This window comes from Triturus cristatus, chromosome 4_1 (assembly GCF_964204655.1).
Source record: "Triturus cristatus chromosome 4_1, aTriCri1.1, whole genome shotgun sequence".
Lineage (NCBI taxonomy): Eukaryota > Metazoa > Chordata > Amphibia > Caudata > Salamandridae > Triturus > Triturus cristatus.
In genome coordinates, this window is record NC_140585.1 from 280,605,144 (window position 1) to 280,620,511 (window position 15,368).

At 42.8% G+C, this 15,368-nt stretch overlaps 1 protein-coding gene across 8 annotated transcripts in view; it reads left to right on the forward strand.

Moving 5' to 3' along the window:
* LOC146854273 (uncharacterized) overlaps nt 1-15,368 on the forward strand; it is a 471,193-nt gene that overhangs the window by 114,454 nt on the left and 341,371 nt on the right. Inside the window, exon 2 of one of the 8 annotated variants that reach the window (XM_085652056.1) lies at nt 7,969-8,038. The exons of the other annotated variants lie outside the window; for them this stretch is intronic. Within the exon in view, the coding sequence (XP_085508182.1) occupies nt 7,969-8,038 (70 nt within the window). The remainder of the gene's footprint in view (nt 1-7,968; nt 8,039-15,368) is intronic. 8 annotated transcript variants of the gene reach the window in all.

Genomic DNA, 15,368 nt, shown 5'->3' on the forward strand with positions numbered 1-15,368 from the left:
TTTTTGATCTCTGTGAGGGTCACCACTACCTGGCTGATCTCCCTGGTGTCACGCCAGTATGCCTCCATGATGTTGTGGATGTGTGATATACCGGTCCCTTCAGCTGGCTGGTCAAGTTCTCGCCTCCGCCTGCCTCCACTCCCACCACCCCTGCCCACACGAGCCTGGCCTGCCGTTGTGGGCACATCGGGTCGACGGGACCCCTGAGGGATGGCAGTGGCGGTGTTGTCTGCCTCCTCCTGGGTGCCCGCCTCACCTTGTCCCTCCTGGTCAGACTGGCTCTGTTCATTGCGAGCAGGGCTCCTGGGTGTCTCCTGGGATGTGGCAGGAATGGGGGTGGCACAGATGTTCCTGAACCAGGTTCTGCAGGGGCTTGGACACCAGAGGGTCCAGGTCGGTCGGGGTCATCCGAGTGTTGAGAGACGTCGCTGCTGGTGGGATCTGGTTCCTCCTGTGACTGTGATTCTTCACCCCCATTGTTGGGGGGATGTTCATCACGTTGCCCTGTGTGTGAGAGACAGACAATGTTAATGCTGTTTCATGCAACATGCATGTTTCATACACATTCAAGTAGTTATATGTGCCTAGCATTCTCCTCAATGTTCACTTGTGGATGGGTATGTTGCGGGGTACAGATTGATATGTTCTCCTGAGTCTTTGACATGTCCATTTGTGGCTTGGGTGCTTCTTCGGCTATGTATTGGTCTTGTTGTGTTACATGTCCATTGTGGCAGTGAAAAAATCCATTGCCTGTCCTGGTGGTGTGTGCTTGTGTAAGGGGTGTGTGTGACAGGGCCTGCTGGTGGGTGTAGTGTGATTTGGCACTGGGTCTCCCAACTGATGTAGCTGTCCCCCCATGGCGCATGCTGCCATGACAGTGAGTGTGAGTTCCTGTCCTAGATATCTGACCTTGTTGTGTTGGTGTTTGTGTTTGCACTGGCCACAGGAGGGCCTTGTGCTGCCTACAACAGGTGGATGGGTGCAGTTGTTTGTGTGTGCTCGGTAGCTGCAGTGAGTCTGTTGCAAAGGCTCATGGTTTGTGTGTGTGTGCCATTTTTATTGGTACATTTGTGGGTGGGGCTCAGTTTGAGTTTTTGGTGGGTGTGTTATATGGTGTGGTTGTGAGTTTGGCCCTCTGTTTGCCTGTTTAGATGTGTCCAGGTCAGTCCTTTCCATTTTTTGTGCAGCGTAGACGTGTTTTGTGGTGTTGTGCGAGTCGAATAGTGTCAAGACACCACGTCGTCTCTTACCTTACGGAGTTTTCACGACGTAGTAATTTCGCAGGGACGCAAGAGACCAACCTCCCAAATATCTAATTAATACCTGTATACTTTAATTCTCTACTAGATATGGGTTAGAAACCTAGGAGGAGGGCCGGATACTGGACGTGATGCGGAGCTTCTCGGTTGACGACCTGGTAAACAATAAATGTTCAAATTTACTAAATTATCTAGACCTTTTTAGTGTCTTCCTATTGTTTCTTAATTACATGGTTTATTCAGACAGTGCTTCTGCCTACCTGCGTACAACTCTTGTGAAGCCTACGTCCCAGTATATTCTTGAGTCGCGTGAAGAGGGTAGATTCGGCGAGATGAGTGGAGGAAAGCTGTGTTCCTGATGGGTCTTTATGTTGAGCGCCAATATTCTATGTTCTATGGTTAAAAAATAAACAACATCATGATTATGCCATCCTTTCCTTGTCGATTTTACCACACCACAAAATAGCTCACTTTCTCTGGGTACTCACTTTACTCCTCGCGCTGACGCCGAATGTTAAATACTCCTTAGATCAAATGTTGACCTGTACTTTAAAAATATACTATGTACATACGTAGATTTCCTATTTCACTCACGCACTAACAATAATTAACATTTCTTTCTATTATCACAGTGTTAAATGAAAATAACCAAATAGTCCATGCTCTTTGTCTTGACTGTAAAAGTTCCTGTAACCTTCCTTGTGGAAAGCTTTCCAAAAATTGTTCTGTCTTTATCTTTAAAAGAACCTTTCTTTCGTTGGGCGCCTTTTAAATAACAAAGTACTTATCTCCTCATCTTTGTCTTTTCTCTCTAGGGCCTGCCGTCGAGGAGAAGAGATCCTTCAGCTCCGGAGATCTGTGAAGACGTTCCGCTTCCAAAATCAGGTAAGGCTTTGTCAGGAAGCGGAGGATTTCTAACGCGGTCCGATGCGCTAGACGGGAAGAAGGCAAAGCGCCTTCCAGAACACTGGGTGCGGTTTAAATAGGAAAACCGCACCCGGTGTTTTCACGTGCTTCTCACGTAGCCAGCAAACGTGCACTTGGAGGCAATGCGCGAACCACTCCCAGCGCTTACACGTGCCTCTCATGCCCCCAGCTACTGCATCTTTTCTAGGAACGGGCTCATTTATACAAAACATAACGGTAGCACCAAATCCTTATGTATGAAGGCAAAAATCTTAACAGACGTTACAAGTGGCAAAACACATGATAGTACAATACATATTAGATCTTACAATAAATACAATACAGTGTCAAGGACACAGTCATATCACAAGGTTGTGCTGGTGCACGGGTCAGGGGTGGGTTTTTCCTAGGGGAAACATGTGTGAGGGAATACAAACGGATCAGTGGTCATGAGTATCGTGACAGTACTCCCCTCTCAAGATCCCCCCTAAGATTCTGGCTATTGGTCTCGGTTTCATTGGAAATCTAATGTGAAAGTTTTTTATCATTCGTGGAGCATTCTTTAAATTGGTTAAAGGTTCCCAGGATCGTTCTTCTGGGCCATAACCTTTCCAATCAATTAAATAGAATAATTTTCCACGCACTCTTTTGGAATCTAAGATTCTTTTGACTTCAAATTCTGGATTACCCTCTACAACAATTGGAGGAGGTGGACGAACCATTCGAGTATGGGGATGAAATGGTTTGATTAATGACACATGGAAAACTGGGTGACATTGATATTTTTGAGGTAGTGCAAGTTTAATACAAACCGGATTTATCACCCTTTCTACTACAAACGGACCAATAAATCGTGGGTGAAACTTTTTATTTCCCTTTAGCCGTACATTTCGTGTATTCAGCCAAACCTTATCTCCTACTACATACGTAGGTTGGATGGTTCGATGTTTATCAGCAGCTTTCTTTTGACTCTCTTTAGCCTTTGCTAACTGGTATTGAGCTTCCATATGAATGGTGTTCAATTTTGAAATATAGTCATGTATGGATGGCACCTCGGAGGAATCTTTTATCTCACAAGGTATGTTTCTTGGGTGAAATCCATAATTACAGAAAAAAGGTGACATACCTAAAGAAGAATGTTCTAGATTATTATATGCAAATTCCAACGCACTTAACAAATCTGACCACTCTTCCTCTACTGTTGTTAACATACAACGCAAAAACTGTTCTAAAGTTTGATTGGTTCGTTCAGTTAACCCATCCGTTTGAGGATGATAACCTGAAGACAACCTAACGTCCATATGCAAAAGTTTACTTAACTCTTTCCAAACATGCGAAATAAATTGAGAACCCCTATCGGAAATAACCACCGATGGAATTCCATGTAATCTTATTACATTAAGCATAAGAATGTGAGCTAATTCCAAAGCGGTGGGGAGCTTCTTTAAGGGTATGAAGTGGGCCATACGGGTCAACTGGTCTACAACAGTGAGTATAGTAGTAAAACCTTTCTTGGTGGGAGGAAGCTCTACTACAAAATCTAAAGAGATAGTGTGCCATGGTTGAGGTGGTATGGGTAAAGGTTTCAGTAGGCCACTAGGAGCTTGATGAGATGTTTTATTTTGACAACAAATATTACAAGTTTTTACAAATTCTTGTACATCTTTGAACATTGAAGGCCACCAAAATTTTCTTTTGATGAGCTCAAATGTCTTAGTTATACCTGGATGAGCTGACAACAAAGTATCATGATGAAGACGCATTATCGTTTGTTGATTTTCTTCAGAAGGTACCAAAATTTGGTCGTTTACAAACAACAAATCGTCTTTCTTTTGGACACATGGGTATTCTTCTTTCCATTTGTCAAAGTCTTGTTTCTTAAAAGTTTCCTTTAACTCAGTAATTATATCACAAGTGCTTAAACAGGCCTGGAAACAAGTTGCTGGTAATACTGGTTTTTCTATGATATTGTTTTCACAGTCTTTTTCACCTATTCGAGATAAGGCATCCGCCTTCCAATTCTCTTTTCCTGGTCGATAGGTGATTATAAAATTATAGTCATTGAAAAACAAAGACCATCGTAATTGTCTAGCTGAGAGGGCCTTGACAGATCTTAAGGCTTGTAGATTGCGATGATCTGTGTAAATTGTTATTGGATGTCTGGCTCCCAACAAGTAATGGCGCCATTCCACAAAAACTGCTTTTATAGCCAATAATTCCTTATCTGCTATGGCATAGTTTTGTTCAGGTGCAGACAATTTTCGGGAATAATAGGCGATTGGATGCATTTGACCAGTGTTTTTATCGCGTTGCGATAGGATGCCTCCTAGAGCAAACTGAGAGGCATCCGCCTCCACAATGAACGGTTGCGAAGGGTCAGGATGACCCAAAATAGGGGCTGTGGTAAATTTAGTCTTCAGTTCTTGAAATGCCTTTTCGGCTGAATCTGACCACTCAAACTTAACCCCTTTACGTAAGAGCCGTGTAATTGGAGTAATTATTTGAGAAAAGTCTTGAATGAAACGGCGGTAGAAATTTGCAAAACCCAAAAAACTTTGTACTTGTTTCACAGATATAGGTTTAGGCCATGATCTTACCGCTTCCACCTTTTTTGGATCCATTTCTATGCCTGAAGGGCTAATTATGTAACCAAGGAATTCTACATGGGATACATGAAACAGGCTTTTCTCCAACTTTACATAGAGGGAATTAGAAAGCAATTTTTGAAGAATGGCACGAACTTGCTTTACATGATCTTCTTTAGAATTTGAATAAATGAGTATGTCATCGATGTAAACGACACAACAAACATCTATGAATTCATGCAATACTTCATTTATGAAAAATTGGAAAGCTGCTGGAGCATTGCAGAGTCCGAAGGGCATTACTTGATATTCGAAGAGGCCGAATTTTGTGCGGAACGCAGTTTTCCATTCATCGCCCTCCCGAACTCGTACAAGATGATATGCTCCTCGCAAGTCCAATTTAGTATAAATTGTAGCTTGTTTTACTTGGTCCAATAAAGTTGGAATTAGAGGTAACGGATACCGATTTTTAATTGTAATGTTGTTCAGGGCTCTATAGTCAATACACGTGCGTAACTCCCCCCCCTTCTTTGGTATGAAAAAAAGAGAAGATGAGACTGGTGACTTAGAGTGCCTGATGAACCCATTGTCTAGATATTCATCCAAATAGTTTCGTAAGTGTTCATTTTCTTTTTCGGTCAGTGCATAAATTCTACTACAAGGTAATGTAGCTCCTGGAGTTAAATCGATTCGACAGTCAAAGTCCCTGTGAGGAGGAAGAGTATTTGCCTTTTTTTTGTCAAAAACATCAATTAAATCTGAATACTCAGACGGTACCCCTTCCAATAAAAGAATACTTGAGGATTCGATTGGAAAATCATATCCTTGTACTAGATTTTCTTGGTGATTCTCGTTAAAACATTGCTGTTGACAATGTTTTGATCGAAACGTAATGCTCAGTGTTTCCCAATCAATACTGGGATTATGTAGTTTTAACCACGGTATTCCCAGAATTAACCTAAACTGAGGTGCGTCTATGATGTCAAATATTATGAGTTCATTATGTATGCTAGAACTCGCCATGGTTAAACATTCCGTCTGTTTTTGGATGGGACCTGATGACAATTCTTTCCCATCTACTGCCCTTACAATTTCTGGATTTTTCTTACTCTCTGTTTTAAAACCCAATTTCTCCAAAAAATGAGTATCAACAAAATTGCCAGTGGCCCCTGAATCTATCAGAGCGTCTACTTCCCAAGAACTCCTGGGATCAGATAAGGCTGTTAATTTTACTTTAATACACAAATGACGACTCCCTAAAGGAGGCACTGTAGAGGCCAGGCTGGAGATTGCACCCGACGAATTGACCTCCTCTTTCATCGAGTGTGCTAGTTTTCCGATTGAGGTTGAACTAATGCTACCTCTGAAGTTTTAGTTTTCCACTTATTTGGACGTGTAGGGCATTCCTTAACAAAGTGACCTGACTTTCCACAATAAAGACACTGATTGAGTTTCCGCCTCTTCTCCTTTTCTTCTTTGGATAAAGGGCCACGAATTGAACCTATTTGCATGGGTTCTACAGAGTCGTTTTTAGGCGGTGCGTCTTTTACTGTGGTGGCTCTTTCTTTAAACAGGAACAACTTGTGATCTGATTTCCCTCTTTCTCCCCTTCTCTCAGACAATCTGTGGTTTAATTTAACTACTAAATCTATAAAATCATTTACATCTTCTGGAGGTTCTAGAATTTGCATTACCATATCCTTCAACTCCTCTTTTAACCCTCTGTAAAAGAGCGATACCCTTTTATTTTCTGGCCAATCTGCCTCTAAGACCAGTCTATTAAAGACTGAAATATAATGAAGCAAGTCAGAATTTCCTTGTTTTAAATTCAGGAGCTCATTATCAGCAGATTGAACAAATACATGCTTGGCAAAAAGTTTTTTCATAGCGCGCTCAAATGCCTTGAAATTATACAGAATAGGGTCGTCTCTTTCTACCAAAGGTACAGACCAGAGAGCTGCGTCTCCACCCAAATAGGATAGCACAAAGGCTACTTTAGAGGAATCATCAGGAAAGGCGTTTGCTTTGGCTATAAAATGTAAATGGCATTGATTCATGAAAATGGAGTATTTATTATTGTCTCCATAAAATCTCTCTGGTTGTGCAAGTGGTATTGGAACTGGGGTGACTACCTGAATCTGAGTTGGAGTACTAGAAGATGTGGTTGCGGAATCAGTGAATGCCTTAGGAAAGGTTGCTGGTTTGAGGAGAGGCTTTTGAATTGCGCCTTGTAAGACTGACAGATCTCTGCGTAAAGCAGCATTCTCATTTTTAATTTCAGTCAAAATTGTTGCAATGTCTTGCAGTGAGATTTGCGCGGTTTGGTCCATTGCGTCCAGGCGAAATGTTTTACGTGGGCTTTGCCTTCTGTCAAGACACCACGTCGTCTCTTACCTTACGGAGTTTTCACGACGTAGTAATTTCGCAGGGACGCAAGAGACCAACCTCCCAAATATCTAATTAATACCTGTATACTTTAATTCTCTACTAGATATGGGTTAGAAACCTAGGAGGAGGGCCGGATACTGGACGTGATGCGGAGCTTCTCGGTTGACGACCTGGTAAACAATAAATGTTCAAATTTACTAAATTATCTAGACCTTTTTAGTGTCTTCCTATTGTTTCTTAATTACATGGTTTATTCAGACAGTGCTTCTGCCTACCTGCGTACAACTCTTGTGAAGCCTACGTCCCAGTATATTCTTGAGTCGCGTGAAGAGGGTAGATTCGGCGAGATGAGTGGAGGAAAGCTGTGTTCCTGATGGGTCTTTATGTTGAGCGCCAATATTCTATGTTCTATGGTTAAAAAATAAACAACATCATGATTATGCCATCCTTTCCTTGTCGATTTTACCACACCACAAAATAGCTCACTTTCTCTGGGTACTCACTTTACTCCTCGCGCTGACGCCGAATGTTAAATACTCCTTAGATCAAATGTTGACCTGTACTTTAAAAATATACTATGTACATACGTAGATTTCCTATTTCACTCACGCACTAACAATAATTAACATTTCTTTCTATTATCACAGTGTTAAATGAAAATAACCAAATAGTCCATGCTCTTTGTCTTGACTGTAAAAGTTCCTGTAACCTTCCTTGTGGAAAGCTTTCCAAAAATTGTTCTGTCTTTATCTTTAAAAGAACCTTTCTTTCGTTGGGCGCCTTTTAAATAACAAAGTACTTATCTCCTCATCTTTGTCTTTTCTCTCTAGGGCCTGCCGTCGAGGAGAAGAGATCCTTCAGCTCCGGAGATCTGTGAAGACGTTCCGCTTCCAAAATCAGGTAAGGCTTTGTCAGGAAGCGGAGGATTTCTAACGCGGTCCGATGCGCTAGACGGGAAGAAGGCAAAGCGCCTTCCAGAACACTGGGTGCGGTTTAAATAGGAAAACCGCACCCGGTGTTTTCACGTGCTTCTCACGTAGCCAGCAAACGTGCACTTGGAGGCAATGCGCGAACCACTCCCAGCGCTTACACGTGCCTCTCATGCCCCCAGCTACTGCATCTTTTCTAGGAACGGGCTCATTTATACAAAACATAACGGTAGCACCAAATCCTTATGTATGAAGGCAAAAATCTTAACAGACGTTACAAGTGGCAAAACACATGATAGTACAATACATATTAGATCTTACAATAAATACAATACAGTGTCAAGGACACAGTCATATCACAAGGTTGTGCTGGTGCACGGGTCAGGGGTGGGTTTTTCCTAGGGGAAACATGTGTGAGGGAATACAAACGGATCAGTGGTCATGAGTATCGTGACAAATAGGCCCTCCTTGTGCTGTTTTACAGTGTCCGTGGTTCAGTACGGTACAGGGGTACGAGTCGTACAGCCACACACCCCATGCGTTGTGGATGTACGGTGCGTACACGGACATTGCTATGTACGGTGCGTACACTCCATTGCTTATGTACGGTGCGGGTGCGTACACCGCCATCGCGTATGTACGGTGCGTACCCGCAACATCGCGTCTGTACGGTGCGTACCTGCAACATGCGCCGTACATACGCGATGTTGGGGGTACGCACCGTACATTCGTAATGGGGGTACGGTGTGTACATACGCGCTGGGGGTACGCACCGTACATACGTGCAGGGGGTACGCATTGTACATTTGCGCTGGGGGTACGCACCGTACATACGCACTGGGGGTACGCACCATACATACGAGCTGGGGGTACGCACTGTACATTCATGCTTGGGGTACAGTGCGTACCTACACGCTGGGGGTACGCACCATACATTCACGCTTGGGGTACGGTGCGTACATACTTCGCTTCATAGCGGGCAAAGTCATTCCCCGTGTATGGGACGTTTTCCGTACGAATCGTAAATTGTAAAGCCGGTCCGGATCGTACTAGTACGGTCGGACTTCATTTTTACAATTTGTACGGAGAAGTGTCCGGGTCCGTCTTGGACAACTTTTCCAGCTACGATTCGTATGGATCGGGCAGATCCGTATGCACTTTTTCCCGTACAGATCGTACTTCACGGGTTGGACGTGACTTGTACGATTCGTATGGAAAAAAATACGGATACGAGTCGTACGGGAAAAAAAAATACAGGATCGGAATCGGCCCCTTATTGTTAACCAAACCATCATTAGTACTAAAACACCAATAAAGCAAGCATTGATACATCTACGTTTAAAACTTTGGTTTTGATATCCAGTCTCTATAGTATTCGCCTCAGCCATTTCTATATAATCTTATACTAACTAAAAAAACTAAAACTAAAACTAAAAATAATTTGTGTATCCAAACACTTTTAAACCTTCTTGCTTCATCCCTCTTTTTTATAACTTCACAACCTTCGACTTTTTTCCACACTCCTCCGAGTGAATTTTCAATTTTCTGCACCCCAATTTTTTCACTGTTCATTTAGGGTGGCTCATAGCTGTTTGTGTGACTCAATTCTGCACAAGTGTTCTCTATGCACTGGTCTATGTGCTCAGCTTTTTAAGACACCACATATGTCCATTCAGGTGCTGTATATTTCTTGTTCGGAACTCTTGATCTTTTTGTTCTCCGAACTGTGTCTTCTTCTGAGTCACTTTGCTCTGTTTGGCTAGATACTTCCAATATTGTGTCTGGTGATTTTTCTTTCAGAGTGTATTTCAGTCTTTTCCCTCCTATGGCTACACATTTCCTTTTCTGGCTTTTTTAATATCCACAGTTTCAGTTTCAAGGCCAAGTTCACAATTTCTTTTGTTTGATTCTTTTCTCTGCTGTACTTGTTCTTGATCTCTATTTTCACTCAACGCTTATCTTTCATTGACTTCAACAGCAGTCTCACAAGACGCAGTAGCTGGTGCCCACTTTATTCGACCTTGCTCAAGTTCAAACTCAGGTTCGAACTCAGGCTCAGCTTCAGGCTCTTCATTACCCTCTTCCTAATGCCGTCCTTCCTTTTCCAGTCTTTCAAGCAGACTTGGTACTCTTTTTGTGTGGCTCGCGTGTATCCAATTTGGCAAGCCACCACATTTTGCTGCTGTCGTTGTCACCAGTATCACTTGATATGGCCCATGCCAACGTGGATCCAAACAGGACTTTCTTACATGCTTCTTCACCAGAATCCACTCTCCTGGACTTAGATCATGCGCTTGTTCTTGCTGTGTTGTGGTAGCAATTTCTCCAACCTGATGAGACACAGAACGCACCGCATCAGCCAATCCTTTGCCATAATCGAGCACTAGATAATGAGTAATATTCATCAGTTGATTTGCTGGTACTATTGGCTGTCTCATTGCTCTCCCCATAATCACTTCATGCGGGGACAATCCAGCCTTTTTATCAGGAATGCTTTTTAGACTCATCAAAACCAAAAGTAAAGCATCTGCCCATTTTAGTGCTGTGGATGCACAGACTTTTGACGGTCTCGACTTTATAGTGCCATTAATTTGCTCAACCACACTTGAGGCTTCTGGTCCATAGGTGCCATGCAACGTTTGCTCAATCTGTAATGCTGCACAAATCATCCAAATTATCCAATTGATAAAAAGAGTCACTCTATCTGTTTCTAAAGAGACTGGAAATCCAAACCTCAGCATTATCTCTCTTAAAAGCAATTGAGCAACTGTTTAACTATCGTTTCTTCTTGTTGGATATGCTTCTACCTAACGAGAAAAACAAACAAACCACAACCAATACATATTTCAGTCCATTACAAGGAGGGAGCTCAATAAAATCTACCTGTAATTGTTTAAATGGTCCTGCTGCTTTTCCAATTCGTCCCCAACTAGTCTTTCTCCCTGGAATCTGCTGCTGACATACTATGCATCTTTGGCAAAGACTCTCTGCAATGACCCTAAACTTTGGATTATACCAAGACTGTTTGAAAAGCCTAATCATGGCATCTCTCCCTACATGTGGTAAGCCATGATACATCGTTGCCATCTGACACAATAAACTATCTGGCATTATTGGTCTCCCATCAGTAAACACCCAGATTTCATTCTCCACTCTTCGAGTACATCCTGATTTTATCCAAATTTATTTTTTTCCTCAATGGCCTCTTCCTGCAATTGTCTAATTTCTTCCCACCATGTTTCCACAGAAGAGAACATTAAGTGACAATTTGTATTTTGTTTTTCTGTTCCTTTGTTAATTGAAACAAAATTTTGCGCTCAGAATCGTGCCACTTGATCAGCATAACAATCCCCACTCGTTTCATAGTCATTTCCAGATTTATGTGCCGGACATTTAACCACTGCAATTTCTTTGGGCAGCTGTAGTGCAACCAACAAATCCTTTACATCTTTACTATTCCTAATCGTTGATCCTGAAGAAGTCAGGAAAACACGTTGCATCCACATTTGTCCAAAGGCATGCACCACACCAAAACCATATTGGTTGTCAATGAATATGGAATATGGTTACTCTCAGATTCTTGCCAATTAGACACGATACTTCAAGAACCATGGCCACCGTACAAACAGCATAAGAAGCACGCAAAACACCTCTTTCATCTCTCAAACAAGAGCCACCCACAAACATTACACAATCTGACTCTGGCAATGGAGAGTTTTTTAGGTCGAGCCTAGGCAACCCGTATGCGCTGCCTGCAAGACGTGGAGTAGTCCATAAAGGACTTTGGTCCCGTCTGCACCCCATTGGTTTAAAGCAGTGCCACTCTTTTTTGCTGCTTTCTAAATCGTTGAGGCAGCGATATGTCACTTCTGCTTATTCCGGAAGCAGCACCGCCCAACTACAGTTTTCATCCGCTTCCATTGTTCATGTGTTGCTGAGGAGAACTCTTTTATACAATTGTTGCAGCCCAGCATGCTGAGTCGTACCTTTTAATATGGGGTCCGTGCTTTTATTTTGTTATGCGCGGTTATTAATTTAACTTGTTTAGGCGTGAAGCCGCGGGGTCCCTCTGCTGCACTGACCCGATCCAAAGGTGCCATGACTCCGTTGTGAATGTTTGTAAAACCATTTTTAAGAGCAGGCAGTGGTCCCACGGACCAGTGCCTGCTCTTAAAAAATGAAAAGAAAACTTTTCATTTTTTGTTTTGTAAAGTATTTTGTTTTCCTTTAAGGAAAATGGGCTGCTTTACAAAAAAAAAAAGATTGCTTTATTGAAAAGCAATCACAGACATGGTGGACTGCTGATCTCAGCAGGCCACCATCCTCGTGATTTTTGCGATTCCTAGGGAGTTGCAAATTGCGACCTACCTCATTACTTTTCATGAGATAGGTCATTTGCGACCCCCTAGGAATCGCAAAAGGTGTACTATATACCTTCATACATTGCATTTTGCGATTCTCTAATTGCGAATCCTTGTGATTCGCAATTAGGGAATCGCAAATAACTATCTTGATACATCTGGGCCATAGTATCTACCCAAATAGCTGTGGCTAGTATATCACGCTATACCTGCTACAACTCCTGCTTTTTGTAAGGACTGTGTAGGACTTTCCACCATTTCACCACACGGTACTTTTGAATCATTTTAACAAACCAGCTTAAACTGCCCAAAAGAAGATCTACAACACACTACAGAAGCAAAGCAAAATCAGAACCATCAAGGAGATCGTTCTTCTGGTTTTCATCAAACAACAGTAAGAGATAAATAAATGACTTTAATAAAAAAACTACACACTCAAGATTTTTCTTGGGAGCCTGCTGCTGTCAATGCTGCTTAGTCTGTATTCCAACCTGCTGATTCTTTAACTCATTCATGCAAGTTAGATTTCATCTGTTTTCTCTTTGCGTCTCAGTTTTTCGGACTTTCTCTCATTCTTCACTCCTTTTTTGACTTTCTATCTCACGTGCTCTAGGTCAAAGTCCGATGTTGAAAAATAAGTCCTAGTCCCCAAAAACGAGCAAACTTATAATTGGGGCAGATCACTAAAAAGAAAGTATTTAAAACAAGCATTTGCAATGCAATAGATCTCGTATTTCAATGCCTTTTATTCATGTGTTTTAAAAACCTGCAAGCGGTGTATAAACACAGACTTAGTACTGATAGTCCTTGCTTACAAGAAGCAAGGCTGGCAGTAGAAGAGGTGCAGTTACTGCCAGCCTTGCTTCTCGTAAGCAAGGACTATAAGTACAAAGTGCGTGTTTAAGCACAGCTTGCAGGTTTTCAAAATGCATACATTAAAAGGCATTGTCATTTACAATGCCAATAGCTCAAACTTTTGCAAATGCGTGACCTATTACATTGCAAATGCTTGTTAAGAGAAAAGGGAAAAAGAGGGCCCAGGTTAATGCAAAGACAGTGCAGTAATCTTGCTGTAAAAAAGAGTTGTGGGTAAAAGATGTCCGAATTTTGAGGTTGTTTGCCTATTTAGTTCGAGGTCATGGGTAACAAAACAGTCACAACGTAGTAATTTAAAACATTTGTTTTTTAAAAGGGACGAATGAAAATGACAGTTGGTTTTAAAAACTGAAGGCAATAATCAGGTAGGCTGCGCTGGAGGGGCCAGAGGCTGCTGAAATTTTGTTACAAGGGGGTGGCGAGACCAACCGGCGGAAGAGTTGCTGCCTTATCTTTCCCCAGCGATTTAGCAGCTCTGATGACTAATTTGGTGAACCAAATGTTCAGCTTTATATTTTCTGGGTTAATAGCGGCTATTATGGCCTGACGACATGTGCGGGCGCCTAGTTTGTTCCACTTCTCCCGCAAGAGAGTCCTTCTTTCATTGAGCAGAGCGGGGCATATGCAGGCTATGTGCTCCATGCTTTCAGAGAGGTAGCCGCACTCTCTGCATTCGATACTGACACTAGGGCACCGCCATTACGGCAGGTGCTTTAAAAAAGGCCACTCGCCCAACCTTAGGGCTATGAACGTAACCTTCCAATAGAGAGAGTATGTACATGATAGGTAGGATGACTCAACCCCCGGTTTGAAGTTGGAGATAACGGACCAGGCGTGTTTCCTTCTAGATCATTTTGCCCTGTCGGAGTGAAAAGACCAGAGCCGGACACTTCAATTGATTATGGTCTTCAATGCCTGTTGTGATGGATTTGTTCCCCAGTATTCCGTGACTCCGAGTAGCTGTAGGGAGTGGGCCAAGTGGTGCCAATATTTTTGACTGGATGTGCTGGTCGATATTTTCTTCCAAAGTTTGGCCTCAAGACTGCCATCCCGGAAGTTGCGCAGTCTGTTACAGAACTTAATAAATGCGCCGACCTCGACACCATTATGATCTAGCAGAACTTGGCCTGACCTGTGCTGGAGATGAAGACCTAGGCAGGCGCCATGCTCGTTTAAAGATTCTGGTGGTTGATTTGTCTAATAGGATGTTTGTTGTGCCCGTCATAATCTTGTGTCCGTATGATAAGGAGTTAGTGATCTTAGCCTTCATCACCTTGAGCAATGGAGTTAGGCTTGGCTCAAGTAGATGTTTTGAAAGTTTTGCGGAGGCGGCCTCAAGCGACAGTGCTTTAGCCTTGACAGTGTATTTGTGCTTGGTGAAGGAACCTCTGGAGTCAGGGAGGATTCCCAGATATTTGTAGTGTGGCACTGTGTCGATGCTTTTATTGTTGAAAAACCACCCACTTCTCTGTTACTTCCGTTTGCCGAAGTGAATTATTTTTGTTTTTGACAGATTCAGTTCGAGTGCATTATCAATTGTGTGGGGGAGTAGTTCGTCGAGTAGCCTCTGCAGACCTACCTTTGTATGGCTCAGTAACACTAGGTCGTCGGCATATAAAAGGTTGCTGATGCGGGTTCCATCCAGGTGAGGCGGCTGGGTGTTGACCTTGTCAAATGTGGAGGATAGGTCAGAGATGAACAGATTAAAAAGAAGGGGCGCCAACACGCAGCCTTGTTTAACACCGCTTCCTGTTTGGATTTTTTTTTGAGACATGAGACCCATCTCCCAACTTTATTCTTATCCAGGTTCGTGTGTGGAGTTGGATTATGGCGTTTAAGAGGGCGGGGGGTATGCCCCAGCTCTCTTATTTTTGCCATAGGTGGCCGCGAGGCACCCGGTCAAAAGCAGCCTTGAAGTCGACGAAGAAGCAGTATAGTTGGATACGACGAACGTCTGCCTTCTCCATCAAGACGGTTAGTGTCAATAGGTTGCTGGCTGTGCCTGAATTAGCCACGAAGCCGGTCTGATTAAAGGGGAGGCGCTGTGTTGATTCAGCCCAGGTT